This window comes from Bos javanicus, chromosome 16 (genome assembly GCF_032452875.1).
Source record: "Bos javanicus breed banteng chromosome 16, ARS-OSU_banteng_1.0, whole genome shotgun sequence".
Lineage (NCBI taxonomy): Eukaryota > Metazoa > Chordata > Mammalia > Artiodactyla > Bovidae > Bos > Bos javanicus.
The window spans coordinates 27,718,446-27,733,508 of NC_083883.1; the positions used below are offsets into that span (position 1 = coordinate 27,718,446).

Here is a 15,063-nt window from a genome sequence, read left to right on the forward strand (position 1 = left end):
GCTCTGGGAGTTGATGATAGACAGGGAAGCCCTGTGTGCTGCAGTCCACGGGGTCACAAAGAGTCGGACACGACTGAGTGACTTGAACTGAACTGAAAAATAAAGACATGTTGTCAACTTCAGGATGGGATTTTTTTATTCCAAATATATTCCAAATGCCCGATCCAGCCTGATTGCTAAGAGTGATATTGGCAATAAAGGAAGTAAAAACACAAGTAGCTTCTGATTTAGGCTACCCTGTTTCCATGATTTAATACTGATACAAGGCAAAGGCTTTAGAAAACAGATCAGATGTAAGTAAACATTCATGGAGCCCTGCTACACCCCCAGGCACTGTGGATTATAGAGACGCAGAAGAGAGTCAGTCCCATGGTGCGTATAGGCAGGGCACCCAGGGTTATTACATCCACTTCCGCCCCCACTTACTGCCCACTGCTGGGAGGACAAGGAGCCGTGTCAATTCCCTACCCATCACAACCACCAGGCAAGCTGGGTTTGATTATATCCCCACTGTACAGCTGTGCTAACTGAGGTGGTGTGGCCACAGGCAGACCGTGAAGACCCAGGTCTCCCTGCAGGGCTCTTTGCACTCCAGCTGTGAACTATGTACTGCTGGTGGCAGATCCAGAGAGAGAGGAGAACGGTGGGGAGGAGCATTTCCCAGAGCGCTGCAGGGTGGTGGATTCAGGGGCAGGGCTTGGGGGAGGGGAGAGAAGAGGGCAGGGCCAATGAGTCTGAAAAGCAGGGGTGACCTGGGGTGGGGAGAGCGCAGTGTGGCCAGACCTGATGCCTGCTGGCCCACTGCCGCCTCCTTTCCAAGAAGTATTTGGGGGGAAGGCCTGCAGTCACAAAAGCAAGCCCATGACCCAACCAACCATAGAGTCCCTCACCCCTCCGACTAAAAGACCCCAAGGAGTGGGCCAAGAACCCAACCACCAGACCAGAGGCTTTTTCTGGGATTAAACCAAAGCTGGTTCATGATCGTACCAAGTTGACATCTGGAACCCTAGTGGTCATCTCTTCTGCTGCTTGGAGCCTGCCTGGCACGGGAGAGGGTGGAGCTGGCACACAGAGACCAGCGGAGACGTGACAGGCAGAGAGAGCTCCAGGAACACCTAGATCCCTGGACCCAGCCTTCCCCACGCCAGCGCAGCCCTTCCCTTCCCATGGTCCAATGGGATGAGCCAACAACTTCTTTTTCCTTAAGTTGACTGAGTTGGACTTCTGAAGCCAGTGACCATAGGAGTTCTGCGTGGTGCATGGTCATGACATATTGCATGAGGTGAATGAAGCCAGAAACATGAACTTCATGGTGGGACAGGATCTGTTTCTGTGGCCTCAGACGGACACGAATGGGTCAACAAGAGAGAGACAGACAGTGCAGGGACAAACAGCAGAGGGACCAGAGAGGTGCCTGCAGTTCCCTGGGTGATGCACCAACCATGAGCCTTCGCTGGAAATGGGCACCACAGACGTGCCCTACAGGGAATCCCACACTTAACAACTTACTCGCTCATGACACAGTGAGGCCCCTAGATCCCCTCATACTGGAGGGACACCGCGTGTGTGGCCCTTGCTAGATCTGGTGAGTGTGGGCTCTGCCAGGAAGATGGAGCATGGAAAGGCTGAGGCTGAAGGGGACCCCTTCTTAGTGCACCAAGGTGCACTAGGCCTGAGGAGGCCTTTTGTCTAGGGGCTGTTTCATCACCAGACCCCCAGTTGATAATGTGTGAAGGCAAACCACCGTGTTCTCTGGCAGAGACTGAGTCACCCAACAAAATGCATACGACACTGTGAGTAATTACCTGGAGCAACTGAACCTTTAGCATTGCAGACTTCCCAATCTTTCATCCTATAATGATGTCTCCAAAGAAAGTTAGCTCCTGGACTGCACACGAGCACAGACTCTGGTGGGAGCCAAGGACTCTCACAGGGTGAGAACTCACATGAAGCTCTCCTAAGAACTAGATTATATATGCTGCTGCTGCATCGCATCAGTCGTGTCTGACTCTGTGCCACCCCATAGACAGCAGCCCACCAGGCTCCTCTGTCCCTGGGATTCTCCAGGCAAGAACACTGGAGTGGGTTGCCATTTCCTTCTCCAATGCATGAAAGTGAAAAGTGAAAGTGAAGTTACTCAGTCGTGTCCAACTCCTAGCGACCCCATGGTCTGCAGCCGACCAGGCTCCTCTGTCCATGGGATTTTCCAGGCAAGAGTACTGGAGTGGGGTGCCATTTCTTTCCCCACATAGCATGAGGTGCAGCCAAAAAAAAATAAAAATGAAAAAAAAAAAAAAACAAGAACAAAGCCCTTCATACACTGTCTTGGAAAGATCTCCAAGACATTTTATTAAGTGAAATAATGACAAATAATGGCAAGGTGCCAAACAGTATTTCCTGAATGCTATCTTCAAGGCAAAAAAGAGATACGTATTAGACTATGTTTTAAGATTTGCTTGAATTTGCATAAAGAAATACTGGATGGAATTTAAAAAGGTTGCAAGGAAACAGTAGAATAGATGGAAATATATGGGAAGCCGAATTTTCACTCTGGACCTTTCAGTTGTCATTTTTGAACAGTGTGTAATGAAAATAAAAGTAAAACTACAGTGACACAAAGCTGTGTAAAGGACATCATTTTCATTATATAGATATATATATCTATATATTATATAGATAAGCTGTAAAAAAGTAACAGTAATATTTAAAATCTGCATTAGGCCCCACTGCGCTGTTTTGGACTCTGTCAAGCCTGCAAGGCACTGGGCAAGTATTAATTCCTGTCACTCCCTGACAGGTGCCACATAACACCACCTCTTAATCTCTCCACGATCCACCCACTGTTAAAGCCGCCAGGCCCAAGTCTCATAGGCCACACGGATTGCTGCCATTCAGCCCCGGGCATCCACCTTGGGGCCAAGTTGCAGGCCCAGCGCCAAGGTACCCACTTCGATGCTTGTTGCAGCTCCATCTGGTCCACAGGCCCTCTGGCCCCATACCAAGCACCCTTCAGGAAATTGGACTCAACAAGCCTTTCCGCTCGGTTCATTAAAATCCACCAAGGCAGCGCCGGGCTAACCCAGGGCGGCCTCCACGGCGTCGCCCCAGCACTTTGATGTGAGTTGGATTCGGGGAGTCGGGTTCATTTCCTGCTCCTCCAGCTGCAGGCTTCATCAGCAGCACACGCTCACCATGGTAACGCTCTGGCCTCTTTTGGGAAACTCTCTTTCCTCCAAGCTTAAAACTATTCAAAGGAGGATCTCTCCAAGTCAATCAATTAAAAGATACTTACTAAATACCTTTTTCCAAAGTCAACCCATCTACAACAAGAAGTTGTTAAAAGCGTAAATGTGAAGTTGTGTTTCCCTGAGATGTGTGCTATATTAGGTTAAACATTTCACTTGAAGTAAAAAGGCACAGCACACTTACCAGAACAAGAAGAGGTCAGAACACAACCCCTCTGGGAGCCCTCACCTCGCTCAAAGGCTGAGGACACGGAGGCTGTGGCTTTCAGGGCCTGGGGCACACGAGGATGTGGTACCCGAATGGTTCTCACTGCTTTGTACTCACGCTCCATGAGCTCTGGCTAAGGGGATATTTGCTATACTCATTAAAGGAGAGAACATCGGAAGCATTTAAAATGAATGCCAGTGATCTTCAAAATCATAAAGGTTTCCAGCAGGCTGAAGAGAACAGGTTTGCGGTGCAAGGAGAAAAAAGACAGAGGGGAAATCTCCGGAAAGATAAAGGGCGATGGGGACACGTGGACGCGGAGACTTTGTTTGTTTGGCTGACTTTCAAGCAAGCAGGATTTGTTTCCTCCTGTCTTCGTTTCCAGTTCTATATCCTGCGGCTGTCACCGGCTGGCCGTTTGAAAAGCTGGCGAATTCAATTCAGAGCCATGTTGTCCCTAAAATGTCAGTGTTGTCCAACTCAATGCAGAAACCGTGAGATCCTGGGATCAGGAGGGCTTATGAGATCAACAATGCTAATCTGCTATCAAACAGAACCTTGGTTTCCAACACTTAAGGCTAGAATTTAACAAAACAAAATACATTATTCCTCTAACTTAACTGTGCCTGATTTGGAGGGAATATGGAAGATTGGGAAGTGAAGGTTCTGAATCCCATGATTCCTGGCCTAGGAAAGAAAGCTTGGCTACAAAGCTAGGATTTTTGTTTTCTTACTCATGATAAGAGCATCTATTGTGACGGCAGGTGGCGCTAGTGGTGAAGAATCCGCCTGCAATGCAGAAGACCTAAGGGACGTGGGTTCCATCCCTGGGTCGAGAAGATCCCCTGGAGGAGGAAATGGCAACCCACTCCAGTATTCTTACCTGGAGACTCTCACAGACAGAGGAGCCTGGGCAGGCTGTGGTCCAAGGGGTCACAAAGAGGCTGACATGACTGAAGAAACTTAGCACACTTAATTGTATACATGTGCCCACTCCACAGGTCGAATCATGTCCATTTACAGGAAACTATTATCAAAACACAGCACAGGGACTCCCCAGCTGGTTCAGTGGCTAAGACTTCGTATTCCCAGTGCAGGAGGCCCACGTCTGATACCTGGTGAGGAAACTAGATCCCCGTGCTGCAACTAAGAGTTTGTATGCCACAGCTAAAGTGCAGCATGCTGCAACTAAAACCCGAAGCAGTCAAATAAATAAATATTAAAAAAAAAAAAAAAAAGACACAGCTAGCACAGTTATCTGCTGCTGCTGCTGCTGCTGCTGCTGCTAAGTCACTTCAGTCGTATCCGACTCTGTGCGACCCCAGAGACGGCAGCCCACCAGGCTCGCCCGTCCCTGGGATTCTCCAGGCAAGAATACTGGAGTGGGTTGCCATTGCCCTTCTCCGAGCACAGTTATCTACCATATGCCTATAATCCTAGCTTGTGACTCTAGCATTAAAAAGGGTTAAATGAGCATATGGAAAATCTCTTGGTTAAAAGGAACCAAAGGGAGTTCCAGTATTCCAGACCCAGAGTGGAGAGTGCAGTCTCAAAGACCCATACAGGTGAGTGACAGACCTAATGTCGACGGTCAAGTCTAACAGCGTAATCTGATGTTACTCACCACACACACACCTGCCCTCTCCCAAAACAAATAGGACTCTCCCCAGTGACTCACCCAGGGCACCCTGACAGATGTCTGTGCGCGTGGCTCCACCAACGATAAACTGAGGGCTGGGGCACAATTCCTGGAAACAATCAGGGACAAAACACAAGTCACAAAGATGCCCAGTGATGGTGGCACCAAGGGTGAAGGAGCTTGATCGTCACAAAATTCATGGAAGAAACCCAAGGGATCATCTATTGCATGTACCGCATTTTATCACTGAGGATTCTGAAGCCCAGAGAAGGCAGGAGAGCTGCCCACAGTCACACAGCCAGGGGTGGCAAAGCAGGAGCTGGAGCCCACAGGTCCCCTCGTGAGCAGGCTTTTTATCACTATACATACGGTGTGGGTGTGGGTGTGTGGGTGTGAAGGCGGGGGAGGCAGGAGAAAGACAAAGGCTGAGATAATGACGGGATAAAATATGATCTCACCGTTCAGACAACACCCCTACTTTTAGGGAGAGGATGAGGCTAATGTTTACACTCTAAGAAAATGCTCTGTGCCCTGCGGACACTCATTGACTCAGTGATGAGGACCCTGTGTGCTGATGGAAACACTGGGGCTTCAGGAAGTGTCTGTCCAGAGAGGAGAACTCAACCTCACTCCCACATCTGCCACCTCCCTGCTCATCTATCTCGGAGTGGCACTTGTCACAGGCAAGCTCATAGCCCTAGAGCTCTATTAGGGCACAAGAAGGCATCCTGTAGGCCTTCTTTCTTTCTGGTTTACCCAGCAAGGATGTACTCAATGCCTGTTCTATACATGGTACTGCTGCTTCTGCTGCTGCTAAGTCGCTTCAGTCGTGTCCGACTCTGTGTGACCCCATAGACGGCAGCCCATCAGGCTCCCCCGTCCCTGGGATTCTCCAGGCAAGAACACTGGAGTGGGTTGCCATTTCCTTCTCCAATGCATGAAAGTGAAAAGTGAAAGTGAAGTCGACTCCCAGCGACCCCGTGGACTGCAGCCCACCAGGCTCCTCGGTCCATGGGATTTTCCAGGCAAGAGTAGTGGAGTGGGTGCCATTGCCTTCTCCGATACATGGTACTAGTTGCTCCATATCGGGCAGGGGAAAGATGGGAGCGTGGTGACACAGAGGGAAAGAACACACGTGGTTCTTGGCCTCAGAGTGCCTTCAGCCTACGTGGGAAACCGAGATAGACATCCATGGTAAAAATCAGAGGGAAGGGACTTCCCTGGCAGGTCAGTGGTTAGGACTCTGTGCTTCCACTGTAGGGGGCTCGGATTGGATCCCTGGTTGGGGAACTAAGATCCTGCAAGCCATGCAACATGGCCAAAAAATAAAAATAATAAATAAAAATTTTCTTTAAAAAAATCAGAGGAAAAGCCTAGTGCCTAATACTGCCATGTAGACCACAGAAAACAAAAGGAGAAAAGGGAGAAATGCCCATGAGGGATTATGCCTGAAAGACTTATTAGATGGGAGATGATGCCTGTGCGTGAGAAAAGCAGAATCTAGGACAAGCTAGTGGTACTAGTCCCGGGTGGCGCTAGTGGTAAGAATCTGCCTGCAGTGCAGGAGACATAAGAGACAAAGGTTCGATCCCTGGGGGGGAAGATCCCCTGGAGGAGGGCATGGCAACCCACTGCAGTATTCTTGCCTGGAGAATCCCATGGACAGAGGAGCCAAGTAGGCTACAGTCCATCGTGTTGCAAAGAGTTGGACATGACTGAAATGACTTAGCAGATGTGAAGACTGGTTCCCAAAGGAGAGGTGGGTCTGCCTCACCACCAGGCGCACTCTTAGGGGGAAAGGGTGGAACCCCAAGGGACAAAAAGGAAGCCAGCCTGGTTTTGCTACATCAGGGACTGTCTGACCACAAAGAATGGGAAATATTTCCATCTTACTCCATGAGTGACCGTGTGCTAAGTCACTTCAGTCATGTCCGACTATTTGTGACCCCACGGACTGTAGCCTGCTAGCCTCCTCTGTCCATGGGATTCTCCAGGCAAGCATACTGGAATGGGTTGCCATGCCCTCCTCCAGGGGATCTTCCAACCCAGGGATTGAACCCGAGTCTCTTATGTCTCCTGCATTGGCAAGCAGGTTCTTTACCACTAGCGCTACCTGGGAAGCCCATCTTACTCCACAGAGATAAAGAAATGGTGGATCAAAAAGGAAAGAAGAAGCAAGAGAATGATGGGTTGAAGGCAGACAGAGAGAGTGGGTGTGCAGCCATGAGCTGGGATTCTGGGGTTCTGGGACCATGAGGGGCGGAGGCTTCCGAGTGGCAGCCCTAACACCCTTGAATAAAGCTCCTGCCTAAATGGGCAGAGATAGAGCCTTTGGGCTGACTTTTTTTTTTCTTCCAAATATTAAAAAAAAAAAATCATTAACTTGTTTTTTATTTAAAAAGTGTGAGCCCATGGGTAAAAAAAAAAAAAATGTAACAGCAAATAATGCTATAAAAACAAAAAAAACTCCTTTCACTTTAGATTCCTTGCTGTTAACATTTCTTGTATACCCTTCCAGTAACTCTTTTGATGTAAAAGCATATTTACATATATATGGCTTCCCTGGTGGCTCAGATGGTAAAGACTCTACCTGCAATGCAGGAGACCCAGATTCAATCCCTGAATTGGGAAGATCCTCTGGAGAAGAGAATGGCTACCCACTCCAGTATTCTTGCCTGGAGAATTCCATGGACAGGGGAGCCTGGTGGGCTACAGTCCATGGCATCACAAAGAGTTGGACACGACTGAGTGACTAACACTTTATACATATACATTTTCTATCTTGTATATCTTTGCTCAGCACATATAGAGCTTTATCATTTCATTGTAAGTACCTGAGTTATTTAGCCAGCCTTCCAAAGATGGAGCATAGTTCTGCTTGTTTGTTTCAACCTCTAGTGGCAACTTTTTGTTTTTTTTTAATTTGTCTGCACCAGGTCTTAGTTGCAGCATGTAGGATCTAGTTCCCTGCTGCAGCTAAGTCACTTCAGTCGTGTCTGACTCTGTGCGACCCCAGAGACTGCAGCCCACCAGGCTCCCCCGTCCCTGGGATTCTCCAGGCAAGAACACTGGAGTGGGTGGCCATTTCCTTCTCCAATGCATGAAAGTGAAAAGTGAAAGCCAAGTTGCTCAGTCGGGTCCGACTCTTCACGACCCCATGGACTGCAGCCCACCAGGCTCCTCCGTCCATGAGATCCTCCAGACAAGAGTACTGGAGTGGGGTGCCATTGCTAGTTCCCTGACCAGGGGTTAAACCTGGGGCCAGTGCATTGGGAGCACGGAGTCTTAACCACTGGATCACCAACTGTCCCTCTAGCGGCAATTTACAGACAGAAGTGGCATGAGCCAAACTAGGGGTTCTAAAAGTGGGCAGCAGCAAATTCTAATCCCAAGTGATCAAGAATATCCCAGAGTCCAGACATCCTCTCTTTGTGGGCAGAAGGTAGAGAGATTTGAAATTTTAATTAATAGAAATGGAGAGACAAAAAGAAATGTTGAATGTAATCTGTTTGTTTAAAAAAAAAAGGGGGGGGGGGGGAGGGCTGAGAGCACGCTGAACAGAGGTTGGGCAGAATCTCTGCTTAAAAACCTTCTTTAAAGAGTCTCCAGCGCCTCATCTCCCGTCCATCCGTCAGTCTCCTGAAGCCGGGCTCCAGTCTCCCAGGGTTCCATGAAACTCCTCTCACCTGAGTCACCAGCACTCACAGGTTGAGCTTCGCTCTCCTCCGTCTCACTGCTCTTTACACTTGATACTCTTGCCTGTTCCCACCTTCTGAAACCCTCCTCTCTTGGCGTCTGTATCCTCACTCGGTCTTGACTTTCTCACCTCTCTACTCCTTGTCAAGTCTCCTTCAAGAGTTCCTCTGCTCTGTTCATCCTCAGGACCAGGGAGCCCCTGAGCTGGGTCCTCAGTCCTGGGCATGACCCCGTCTCATAGAGCAATAACATGCCTGAAGCCTTCTCCCTAGGTGATGCCATCCAGACCTGTGGCTTCAGTTACTAACTATAGAATATGCTGATGCTCCCAAAGCACTCCCCCGAGCTGTACGTTCAATTACCCATGTCACACTGTCTATATGGTAGAAGCGCACTAGACTCATACCTAATAGGTCTACCAAGCTCAGCTAAAATGTAAGTTTGGCTTGGAAAACAGAGTGGTTTGCAAAGGCTAGAGACAACAGAAAGCGTTATAACCAGAGTGGTGCTAAGGGGTTCCTGTGTGTGCCCGCTAAGTCACTTTCAGTTCAGTTCAGTTCAGTCGCTCAGTTGTGTCCGACTCTTTGCGACCCGTGTCTAACTCTTTGCACCTCTATGAATCATAGCCTGCCAGGTTCCTCTGACCATGGGATTTTCCAGGCAAGAATACTGGAGTGGGTTGCCATGCCCTCCTGCAGGGAATTTTCCCAACCCAGGGATCAAATACATGTTTTCATATGGTTCCTGCATTGGCAGGTGGGTTCTTTACCACTAGAGCCAGCTGGGAAGCCCAAGAGGGTTCCGAGGTGATGGACTGCTCATTTGATTACATGTTATTCACTAGCATAACTCAAAATATACACCACCACCCCCCAAGAGAAAACTACCAGGAAATTCCCTGACTTATATGTTGTATGAATCTCTCAGGGGCCACAGAATGTCCTTAGCCTTGCAAGAAGATCACATCTCAGCATTATGCCTGAAGAATATTCCCAAAGTCTTCTCTCCATTACTTTCTATCAGAACTCAGATCAGATCAGAGATACAAAGTAACTTGGCAGTCAAAGACGTTTAAAAGAGGCAAGCCCCTGCAAAGAGGCAGGCTCCCAACTCCCTACACTTGGGACACTATATTTTCTTCTTTAAGAACAAACATGTCTTTTTAGCAATAATGTTTACAATTTCTCTGATAATCAAAACACACCAGAAACTCAATTACTCAAGCATCCTATCAGCCTCTGATGAACAGTCACAAGAGAACCACCGGTATTAGTAATAAATTCAAGGTAGGAAGTGATTTAAATCACACTCTCAGTGACTTGATGACTTGGAAATGCTGCTCCCCAGGATATTAGTCCATGTCTGATAATCTATGTTTGGCAATTCAGGAGCCCTGGCTGTGCACTTCCGGGAAACCCAATGATGCTGTGACCTTCATCAGCAGCAGCATTGATTATGCCCATGGGGCTCAGCCCAGCACTCCTGTCCCTCTAGGGTCTGGCCCCATTTGACGTTTCCAGGCTTGCTGTCTGCTTCCCACGGTGCTCTCTCTCCTCTGACTACAGGCCACTGTCGTCCTCTGAATGCACATCCACGGCCCTGTGCCTCTGCCCACACCGTGCCTTCTCGGTCTTGACATGACCCTCTTCTTTCACCAACATGCCCTCCCACCTTCAGATGTCTGCAGTAATTAACCTGCCCCAACCCCACAGTCACTTTCACTGTTTCTGCCCTGAACTCCTGTACATTGTGTCCATATTCATATTTCACTCTCTGGACATTTTGTCTTACGGTAATAGCTAGAGACAGCTCATAGAATCAAGCATCTATTACATGCCAGGCACTGGGCTAAATTCATCCTCTCATTCAAACTTCCCAATAACCCAATGAGATAAGTCATATTCTTCTTCTCCTTTTTTTTTTTTTGGCCAAATTGCATGGCATGTGGGATGTGGAATCTTAGCTCCCTGACTAAGGATTGAACCCACATCCCTCGCAGTGGAAGCACAGAGTCTTAACCACTGGACTGCCAGAGAAGTCCCATGTTATTCCCATTTTATAGACAAGGAAACTGAGTCCTGGGGAGGTCAGTAACTTAGCCACACAGCTAATAAATGGCAGAGAGGGAACCAGAATCCTGACCCACCTGTTGCCCAAACCCAAGCTTTTGGCCATTCTGCTGTTGGTCCACTATTTGACTGTCTCCCCGGCTAGCAAAACTTCACAAAGGCTCCATGCTAGCATCTGTACGTGACCAGCACTCAATAAATCAAGGCTGAGTTGAAAATTCCCAAATTCATTCACCTAAGCGGCAGGCAGAGTGGAAGCCCCACACTGAGGCCTCGCCCCCTCATCCTTATCCAAACCTCCCAAGGGTCAACCCAGCAGGTTTCTCTTAACTGGAGTTGGCTGTTCCATGAGTCCTTACCATGCAGCTGACACTGTCTCACTTCTCTCTCTCTCTGTATTTCTCCTTAGGATCAATAAACTTCTTAATTACAGAAAGGGGAAAAAAAAAAAAAAGGACAGAGAAGAAAATCATCGATTGGGCCAAACTGGGGCCTGCACACACTGAGCATCCCTCAAACCACAGAGGCTGGGCTGGGCATCAACCCAGGGCCATGGGGAAGTTGGGAGATGAGAAGCCGCTTCTAGAATCCCAGGGACGGCGGAGCCTGGTGGGCTGCTGTCTACGGGGTCGCACAGAGTCGGACACGACTGATGCGACTTAGCGGCGGCGGCAGCAGCAAGAAAAAGAAAAGAAGGAAGGAAGGAAAGATGGAAGAAAGAGGGAGTGGGAACGGGAAGAAGAGAGGGGAGGGAGGGAAAAAGGCAAATGAACTCATTGATGCACCTCATTTTTGGACACCCCGACCTTCTTGCGGGCCCCTGAGAGACCTCAAGGAAGAAGGAAATGAAGCATTTGGGAACAGGCTGATTTTCCCAGATCCTGAGGCACATCTCTAATAACAGAATCAGGGTCATTACCAACTCAGGAGCCTATTCAAAAACCTGTAAGATCGTAGAGGATAAAGCTGGGTCCTATAGCATGCCAAGTGATGTGTGAGCATAACCTAGCCGAAACCAGCCGTGTGAGAATCCTTACTGATGACTGGGAATGGAGAGGGTAAATTTTGACAGGCTTTTATTCACTCATCTGAAAACTCTCAATAATGGGAGTACTTAGGTTTCACATTAATCAGGTTCTACTTACTACCTCATCGTCTGGATTTTATAGCATTTTGCTGACAGGCACAAATCAGCACTCCATTCTGAAATTACCAAATTTATGTGGATAGTGAGGCCAGGTGAAGACACAGTCTAGGGCAGAACGTGGTTGAGGAGGTGAGGGCTCTAAGAATTTCACAGGAAGGAGGGGCTTTCCTGGTGGTCCAGCGGCCAAGACTCTGTGCTCCCAAAGCAGGGGGCCCAGGTTCCATCCCTGCTCAGGGAAGTAGATCCCACGTGCCGCAATTAAGCATTTACATGCCACAACTAAAGAGCCTGCATGCCACAACTAAGTCCTGGCACACACAAATATATATATATACATATATATATATATACACACACACACACATATATATACACAAATATATATATACACACACACATATATATACACACAAATATATATATTGCTAAGTCGCTTCAGTTGTGTCCAACTCTGTGCGACCCCAGAGACGGCAGCCCACCAGGCTCCCCCGTCCCTGGGATTCTCCAGGCAAGAACACTGGAGTGGGTTGCCATTTCCTTCTCCAGTGCATGAAAATGAAATGTTAAAGTGAAGTCGCTCAGTCGTGTCCGACTCTTATCGACCCCATGGACTGCAACCTACCAGGCTCCTCCGTCCATGGGATTTCCCAGGCAAGAGTACTAGAGTGGGATGCCATCACCTTCTCTGAAATATATATATATACACACACAAATATATATATATGTATGTGTGTGTATATATATATATATATATGTACACATAGGCTTCCCTGGTGGCTCAGATGGTAAAGAATCCACCTGCAATGCAGGACAGCTGGGTTCAATCCCTGGGTTGGGAAGATCCCCTGGAGGAGAGCATGGCAACCCACTCCACTAGTCTTGCCTGAAGAATCCCCAGGGACAGAGGAGCTTGGCAGGCTATAGTCCATGGGGTCACAAAGAGCAGGACACGAATGAGCAACTAAGCACAGTATATATATATATATATATGGAATTTCAAACACTAGGCAAAGGCTAACGATATCTGACTTTGGTCACCAAATGAAGCTTTCTCCCCTCCCACCTTACCCATCTCGCCTGCCCCAGGCTCCCTGGGGCCCTTCATCCCACTTGAATGCATCCTCTTCCCTTTCCATCATTCAGTCTTAACACCCAGGGTCCCGCACTCATGGTTTATGTCTCTGTTATCATTTCCTTCATTCTGCCCAGGATGTCAGTCCTTTATTCAGTTGTCTGCCTTCCCACAACCTCCATCAGAGCTGAGACCACAGTTGATCCCTCAGTTTCTCCCCAACCACCTTCCCAAACAGGGCAGAGCCAACGCCTGGCCCAAAACAGGCCTAAAAAAAGAAAAAAAAAAAAAAAAAACCATCTGTTGAAATGAAACATGGCTGTCAACTCCTGACGTTAGACTATAAACCCAACCTGGATTTTGCGAACATCTCAAAGTACCCAGATAGGCTCCAGAGAGGGGTGGGAAATGGCCATGGAAGGGCTGGAGGGAGGCCAGGCCAAGGAGTTATGCTCAGAGGCTGTGCTCAGTCATGTCCAACTCTTTGCAACCCCATGGACTGTAGCCCACCAGGCTTCTCTGCCCATGGGATTTTCCAAGCAAGAATACTGGAGTGGGATGCCACTTCCTTCTCCAGGAGAGGTAACTGTTTTGTAAAACTGATAGGATGAAAACAGAAAGGGAAGAGATTGCTGGAGGTAAGGGATGATTCTGATCCCAGGATTCCAATCTAACTTGTCTGGTTCCAAAACCCATGCATACTCTTCCCTCTATACTTTATTGTCTCTGAAAAAAAAATTTTAAGTGGGGGTGCGGAGGGGGGTGGTTGTCTGAAATACGGGATCCAGGAACACAGGATCAAGAATCATAATTTCTTCCTCAACTACTGCCCAGAAGCGAGGGACCTCCATCCTGACTCTCAGCAGCAAGCCCACCTCCTTACCATGGGCCGCTTCCAGACAACGCCTTGAGTTCGAGGGGAGCAAGGTCCAAGATCCTTGTAGCCCAAAGCTGACGGGCACGCTGGGAACTCTGGGTCCTTAAATAGGAGCCCCGAGTCCAAGCACTGCTGCCTCAAGGTCTCGAAGTCCTGGCCCAAGTACCTCACAGCCTTCTGGCTGGAGCCAAGGCCTTCGGCGGCTGCACGCTGCCGGGCTACTCGGGCCGCCAGGGCTGCCATGGCTGAGGGCTCAGTGGGGTAGACAGAGGGCAGGGCTGCTCCGTGCTCTCAGAGACCTGCCCCCCTGGGAGGGAAGCTATAAGGCATCGTGAAGCAGGGGAGGGGCGGGTGGAGCAGGTAAACATTTCACCTGAGGGCCCCCGCCCCATTGGCCCCCCTGCTCCAGAGGGCAGTGAGTCAGGGCCAGGAGCAAATATGTACCCAGGGTGCAGGTGAACCTGCCCTGCCCTCCCCTTCTGCCTTTCAGCAGACAGTTTGGAGGCTCGGAACCTTCCAGGGCCCCTCCCACACCATAAGCCTAAGACATTCTTGAGGATCACAGTCACCCAGCCCCATCTCTTTGCAAGACCTGCTTACCCGTCATTGGCACCATCAGCTGAGATGAGAAGGCCTATTGGGTAGCTTAAGGCCAGTATTTACCAAAGAACTGGTTCTCAGCAGAAGGGAAAGGGGTTGGAGGGGTCACCCTTCTTTCCAGAAAAGTTTGGCTACATATTTTCTAGAAAGATAGAAATATCAGAGAAGGGTGAGTCATGGAAAGCATCAGTAACCCCAAGCAAAGGGGCCCCACCTATGAGTGAAGGGTTTGGCCTTTTCCTGGGCATCTATCCCATCTCCACCAGTCATTAGCTCTGTCACCTGGGGCAAGTCATTTAACCTCTCATCCCCTCAATTTTCTCCCCTGTAAAATAGAAGGTAATAGTAGGACCTACCTTATATAGGGTTGTTTGGAAGGGTGATGAGATAGGACATAGAACTTGCTTAGAAGAGTACATAAGAAGCACTCAGTAAATAATCCGTCATCATTATTCCTGGGAACCAGGACCAGAAAGAGAAGGCCTGAGGATCAAGAGCTGTGGGTTCTGT

At 48.8% G+C, this 15,063-nt stretch overlaps 1 protein-coding gene across 1 annotated transcript in view; it reads right to left on the minus strand.

Moving 5' to 3' along the window:
* The window catches only part of CAPN8 (calpain 8), a 70,701-nt gene extending 56,445 nt beyond the window's left edge, over window positions 1-14,256 (minus strand). The window contains exons 1-2 of the mRNA XM_061382306.1: window positions 13,960-14,256; window positions 5,132-5,201 (exon numbers count right to left, since the gene is read on the minus strand). Coding sequence (XP_061238290.1) covers window positions 5,132-5,201; window positions 13,960-14,196 — 307 coding nt within the window. The 5' untranslated portion in view covers window positions 14,197-14,256. The remainder of the gene's footprint in view (window positions 1-5,131; window positions 5,202-13,959) is intronic.
* Window positions 14,257-15,063: the final 807 nt, after the last annotated feature.